The 7,010-nt window shown below is 36.1% G+C and overlaps 1 protein-coding gene across 1 annotated transcript; it reads right to left on the bottom strand.

Annotated features, from left to right (window-relative positions):
• Positions 1-2,149: 2,149 nt before the first annotated feature.
• lbx1a (ladybird homeobox 1a) lies at positions 2,150-5,952 on the bottom strand. Its single transcript, XM_051917230.1, has 2 exons — positions 4,764-5,952; positions 2,150-4,228 (listed from the first exon to the last, which is right to left on the bottom strand). The coding sequence occupies exons 1-2, from the start codon at positions 5,086-5,088 to the stop codon at positions 3,744-3,746; spliced, it is 810 nt and encodes a 269-aa protein (XP_051773190.1). The 5' UTR covers positions 5,089-5,952; the 3' UTR covers positions 2,150-3,743.
• Between the last annotated feature and the right edge of the window lie 1,058 nt (positions 5,953-7,010).

Raw genomic sequence — 7,010 nt, forward strand, 5'->3', positions numbered from 1 at the left:
AAAACTGGACAGGCAATTTCTGTTTTCACCAAATAGCCAGGCTAACTCGTTCTGCATCTTTGATTTTAATACACTAGACACGCAGCTTAGCAGCGAGGGAGGGGAAAAAATATCTGGCTAGGTATATTTTTCGAGTTATGCCCCTCAACTCCCTTAGATCCATTTTTCCGTTTGAATTATCAACTAGAATTTGATTAATATGCAAATTTGAGGCGAAAATCTTGTATAATTCTTTCAGTGGAGAGTAATTAATCAACAGTTAAAGAAAATTAATACATATATCAACTTTGTCAGGGACATGCTTAGTTCAATCGTCCGTAAAATTGAAGTTTGAAGTATTAAGGGGGTCCCACAGAAGCGTTATAACTAAAACACACGAATCCACCCCTATTTAGTGATCAATCAAGCTTTCCCCTCAGGTTAATCTGCTTAATTTTTCAACTCGAATCATACACTTTCATGACATAGTCTCGCATGGAGTCGATGAAAGGTTTTTTAAAATGTTAACTGCGTGAAAGGAAAAAATCTATCTATCTATCTATCTATCTATCTGCAATGAAAAAAATATATATTAAATTTTAATTAAGGCAGAAAATCGCTGGTATCTCCTCTTTTCTAATCAAACGATTAGCCAGAAAAAAAGAAAGGGTAAATGGTTGAGGAGAGAGATGGAGAGAGAGAGAGAGAGAGAGAGAGGGAGAGAGAGAGGACGGGAGGGAGGGTGCAAACCCCATTGTTTCAGCAGGGACTCATGCATCAAACTTCAATTTTCCGGACGATTGAATTAGAGATTTTTTTCTCTCTCTCTTGAGCTGAAATACACTTAAGACTTTGGGATTAATTACCACGTTATGCTCTTTCAGATTGTAGTATTACTTATCTTTGCCACATTTGACAACACCTCATAAAATAAGGAACTGAACCCCACCAGCTCGCGCGCCCCTGATATATCAGCACCCCTTATATACATTTTCTACTTTCTGCCTGTGCAAACAGCGCGAAGAGAGAGGGACCGACTTGGCCTGGATAAGGACATCCGAGTCTTCTCATCTCAGCTAGCCCTAAATGCGTCCCTCTGGTCTGTGTGTTTGATGTGGACTAATAAGTAACCTAAACGTGTAAAGTTGGATAGAAAACGGTAAATCACACATATAGAAAAGATGTGTGATGATTCTGTTGCAGCAAAGAGGCGCATGAGCAGACAGTGCTGGAGACTCTGGCGACCTGCTCATGTTAATGGAGCGGTGACAAATATCACATTGTCCGCATATTATCTCTGATCCCGCTATTACAGCAGCTCCATGTTGCTTAAAATAGTCTATTCATAGTTGCGATGGAGCTTTTTCATTTTTTATGATAGAATTATTTTCTTAGTTCCAAAACTCGAATATGGAATCACGAATATTTTTTTTACTCGACTGTATTATCCACAATTCTGCAATTCGACTAAAGATGTTTGCCTAAATTAGTAGACTACTTACATTGGATATGAGCAGACCTAGACGAGTACAAACAAATGATAAAATAATTATAAGATTAATAACAATCAATAATAACCTTTTATTGTATAAATACAATATTTTTTTTATAAAAATGAAAGTATATTTGTTTTGAATGTGTAATAATAATGATGACAATTTGATTAATTACATGTAAATAATAATAATAAAATATTATTATTATTATTTAAGAAATGTTGTTTATATTATTATTAAACTGAACTTAATAGAAATAATTAATATAGAATCATTCTTTAACCGTTCTTATCTAATACACAAATGTGCCTATCAAATCTGTTACGAATTGAAAAAGAAACGTGCAAAAAACATGACCGAAGATTATTTTTATATATATATAAATATATAAAAATATTATTTATATATATATATATATATATATATATATATATATATATTTATATTAGGCTATATATAAATATATATACACAATATACACTAATATATATATATACTAATATATATATATATATATATATATATATACTAATATATATATATATATATATATATATACTAATATATATATATATATATATATATATATATATATAAGCAACATCTATGTGTTTGAATAAAACATCTAGCAAAGAATACAAAAATTACTAAATGCAAAAGTAACTCGATCAAACCCCGCGAGGAATTTTGCTCTAATTCCATACAGTGTCACTCCAGCCATATGCTCTGCTTTTACGTGTAGCCAAAATGGTAACTTTATTATTTTAAGCCAAACACTCAAACAAACAAAAGCAGAAGACAACCTCTTAACAAGACGAGTCAGTATCATTGTAATTCATTGACTTGTTTAAAACAGCCGAGTGAAAAGAGAGAAAAGAGGGGACATTAATAGGCCCAGATGCCCTCGCCCCTGTGCGCATTATTGCCTTTGTTGAAAACCGAGCGAAACACTTTAAAAAGAAGGCCAGCTCAATCCATCAAATTGTCTGAAAATTGTGAGGAAAATTCAAAAACCATATGGCCTCCAAACGTTTGTGTCCTTTTTATTCGGTGGGACACGCTTGTCTCCGTATTGAGAGCCGCGGGAGGCAGAGCATGCTTCATTGTAGCTTGTCACATCAGGGGAGACTGCTCATTTGTCCCCAGTTTTCACGCCTTACGCTAGAAATGACTGCATCTCTTCGCTTTGCAGGGAAATAGCGTCTTTCAACCGCAGAGAAACGGGCCAAAAACCCTGCGTTTTTGGGCATCCTTTATGCGCGCATTCATCAATCCAGATTTCTGTTTCTCACACACATCCATTGTGGATATTGAAACACATCGTGGGGACAGGAAAACATGTTATGCCATTTTGAAAATCAAAAGCGTAAAATGTCAAATCTAAAACACATTCAATTCATTTTAAAGAGTGTTGGTGCAGGAATTAAAAGTAGGCTACAAAGATAAACAACAACCAAAAGAAGCCATTTTACACAAGCTTTGTTTATATTAACGTGATTGCTTATTTCGAAAACGATAAATAAGACTATCAGACTAACGTCAAAAATTTAGAGAAAGACATTTTTATTTCATTTTAAATACATTACACTTTGTACACTTGGTTTAAATGGTTTCCTGGCTTAAAAGGCACTTACAGGCATACAAACCATAAGAAATATATTAAAATGTGACAATCCAGATTTAATCAGAGAAGTCGATTTTTTTTTTTTTTTTTTTTTCCTGTGATAGCTTTTTGTAGGAAATTTTCTATAATACACTCTTTTATCAAACGATTTTAGTCATAGGCCAAAAAACATAACAGGGACACGCAGGGAGGCTACGCGTCTCAATTCATTTTCGGGATATTTTGAGATATCTCTATAAGATCTGCAGCCGTTTTTAACTAAAATAATTTCGTGAAACAAATAAAACATGCATTCAATGTAGTCAGAACCGGGTAAAAAAAAAAAGTTCTGCGTGGGGAATCGTGCTTTAAGTGTGTGTGTGTGTGTGTGTGTATGTGTGTGTGTAAATATTATCAATGTACTTATTGCTCTTCAGCTATCTGTTTCAACGAATAGGCTAAATGATTACGATACTGCCACTGCATAAATAGATCTGAAGAAACTGTCCCATGCTTGCTTTGATTTTGTTTTTTCCTTTTTTATATTTGCTTTTAATACAAGTCATTTAATACATTTGGTGCATTAATGGCACTTTCAACTCTATGGTTTTAGAGGACCATCTCGGGAAAAAAAGGTAAATAATACCGAAGCTGTTCAAGGAAAGTCAGTCATCGACATCAATTTCCTCGTCTTCATCCTCCGAACACTCTTTGCTCGTTGTGTGGTCTGTAAATGGTGATGATGGTGACATGTGGAGTTTGTTGGTGCCCTCGTGCTCGTGATTAGATCGCGTTGGAGACTTGGCCACTGATTCTCCGAGAGTGCCATTGACGCATTTCTCTAGGTCTGCTAGTTTGGCCATTTTCTCAAAAGGTACATTGCCTACTGCTTTGGCCGACTCCACATCCGCTTTCATCTCCTCCAGGTCTCTTTTGAGTTTGGCTCGACGGTTCTGGAACCAGGTGATGACTTGAGCATTCGTGAGCCCGAGCTGCTGAGCGATTTGATCCCGGTCAGCAGGAGACAGATATTTCTGATACAGAAATCTTTTCTCCAGTTCGTAGATTTGGTGATTGGTAAAGGCTGTTCTCGACTTTCTCCGCTTTTTGGGGGTATTCCTCTGACCGAAGAGTGTCATGCCGTCTCTTCCTAAACAAACAAAAATAATGCAGCGACATTGAAATGCATTCAGTCTGCTACTTTTCTTAAATGAGTGGCAGCAAATGTAAAATATTTAATATTAATATAAATAATAAGAATATTAGCCTACTATCATTTCTAAAATGCCTTCAAGATTGTTTATTCGTTTAGCTTCAATTGACAAAACAGGCCTTAAAATACGAACACCTAAATCCTATTTTTAATTGCATGTGCACACATATTTTAGCCGTTTATATTTATTTTATTATTATATTTAACCTTTTATTTTAAATTACACGTGAACAGAATCTCACATTTTTGTGCTTTGTTTACGTTATTTTAACAAATACATTCGATAATCTTTGAAAAACCAAAAACAAGCGTTTAAAACAAATAAAACGTAAAAAAAAAAAAAAAAAATACTCTACTGAATTTCACTTCAGCTGCTGAAAACATTTTTTTATAATAAATTTTTGGAAATAGTGTCCTTAAAAATATCACAGCCTGAACACAATTTTGCACACGCAGTGGGCCTTTTGTTTACCTTCTGCCGCTTGTAGAACACTGACTTCCAGTCCCTTGAAGGTTTTGCTGGCGAGTTCCTCCAGGGCGCACAGTGGAGATGTCTGGGTGAGCAGCGCGCGGTTGGAGAGGGAATGGCCCGTGGATGGGTGCTTCTCACCGGACGAGAGCAGGTGCGCCGTGCCGCAAATTGTGTAACTTCGTTTTACTGACGGTTTGTTTAAAATATCCTCTATGCTGAACGGTGTGAGGGGCTTGTTTGAGTTAGCAGGGGGAGGAAGATGGTCCAACGGACTGCGCCTTCGATCCTCAACCGAGGCGCCTTTTGCGTCTTCTTTGGAGGTCATTATTTGTCTTTTTAGCTTGTTTAAAAAAAAAAAAAAATGCTAGAGTTTTGTATTTTCGAATTCGGACAATGCAGAACAGCTCAGTCTATAAAAACTATTGAGAGCAACTTGAATGAGAAGATATCCCCAAATCCGTGGAATTAGATGTAGCCGATCAGCAGCATGTTGTTGCTTTTGCCGCAGGGTTGGAGAACTTTAAGTCTTTCTTTAAAAAAATAAAAGCCACGTCTGCTGTCCTCAGCTCCTGGATAACGGTTGAGCTTCAGTGAGAAGCAGCCTGACAACCTCTGATGCTTCAGTGGAAACAGTCAGCCTCAAAAGCAGCCAGAATTGACTATTACTAACAAGTTATTCTTGATAGCAAGACAATCAATTACATCCAGTGGCACTTTTCTCTCTCTCTCTCTCCCTCCCTCTCTCTCTTTCTTTCTCTCTCCCTCTTGCTCTTTGACTATGTTGCAGTCCGATGCAGACTTTAGCAGGAAAGGAGCCCCGTTAATTAGAGGGCATGGCCGGAAGGAGGAGCTCAGCCGGATTACAATACTTAACGCTCCCACTCTTTACTACAAATTAATGATTTGTCGATATTCTGTTCGTTCTTATTTACACTTTTGTACCACGTTATTGTAATATAGCACATTTCAATTTTGGTGAAATATTTAAAGTAGAATTAAATATCAGAAAAACACATTCAGTAAGCTGTCGATTCTTGCAATTAAAATACATTTTTAAACAAAAAATGTGTGCTTTAAAATTCTCTATGGTTTATTTCATAAATGTATTTTAAAGTCAGGTAGTATATCATGGCTGATAATACTTGTGGATAGAACAAAATAAGTGTCTATGTGTGAGCGAGTGAGTGTGTAAGAGAGAGAGAGAGAGAGAGAGAGAGAGAGAGAGAGAGAGAGAGAGAGAGATCGTCCCCTTCAGCTGCACCAAATCTTCTTTGCCATAATTCAAGCTCAAAGGGCCAGCTCACATCAGCAGTAAGATATTTCATCTCTAAAAATCGCCTGCTGTTCAATCCCCGGTATTTTTGGCATTATGGGATGTATTTTTCGTCGATTTACGCAGAACGGGGGTAAACTTACAGATGCAAAGAAATAAAACTAAAACCATGTAAAATAGCTAATTTTAACTTGATTACAATAAATACAATTCATTATGAAGGCTATAACCGACTGAATTTTTGGCGCGTATGCATTTCATATAATTAGTGCATTGATTAAAGCGTCTAATTATTGTTTTTGCATTGCTCCGTCGTGTACTTTAGCGTAACGAGGCCTCGGTTAAATTGGCAGAATAAGGCTGAAGCTCACCACGAGGGACAACGGATAACAGCCGCGTATATGGCGGATAAAGGCTGATCTACAGCATGAGAAAACAGTGCGTTTTGTTGGTTAGTAGACTATAGCTCCACTACTGAAAGTTTTCTTATTTTTGCCGCTTTGTTATAGTCACGCATTTGTTTAAATGTTCTTAAAGTGAATGTATTCCAAAAAAATGTATAAAGGCTATTCATTTGTATCAATATTTGACAATAATTCATATTTAATTATATAATTTGTAGCGAGTACGAACATGTATAGAAATTCGGCAAAAAATGTAGGCTAATCATAACAACGGCTCACTTTATAATAGCTCAAATAAATAGGCTACATATTAGCAAAACAACAATAAAAATCAGCATCTTTTGCATACATTCCTCAAACAAATTAATAGTCCACCGAAAATGAATGAAAAAAACAAAAACAAAAAAAAACACACACACCAAAAAAGGATACAGAGGCAGGTGGTTACGCCTGTGTGACATGATCATTTAGTGTTGCCTACAGTGAGCAGGATGCCTGCGTAAGCAGATATGACGCAATGAAATGCCATGGAAGATACCACTACTGAATTCATGCATATACAAAATTTCA

Source organism: Ctenopharyngodon idella, chromosome 13 (genome assembly GCF_019924925.1).
Source record: "Ctenopharyngodon idella isolate HZGC_01 chromosome 13, HZGC01, whole genome shotgun sequence".
In the NCBI taxonomy this organism is placed as follows: Eukaryota; Metazoa; Chordata; class Actinopteri; order Cypriniformes; family Xenocyprididae; genus Ctenopharyngodon; species Ctenopharyngodon idella.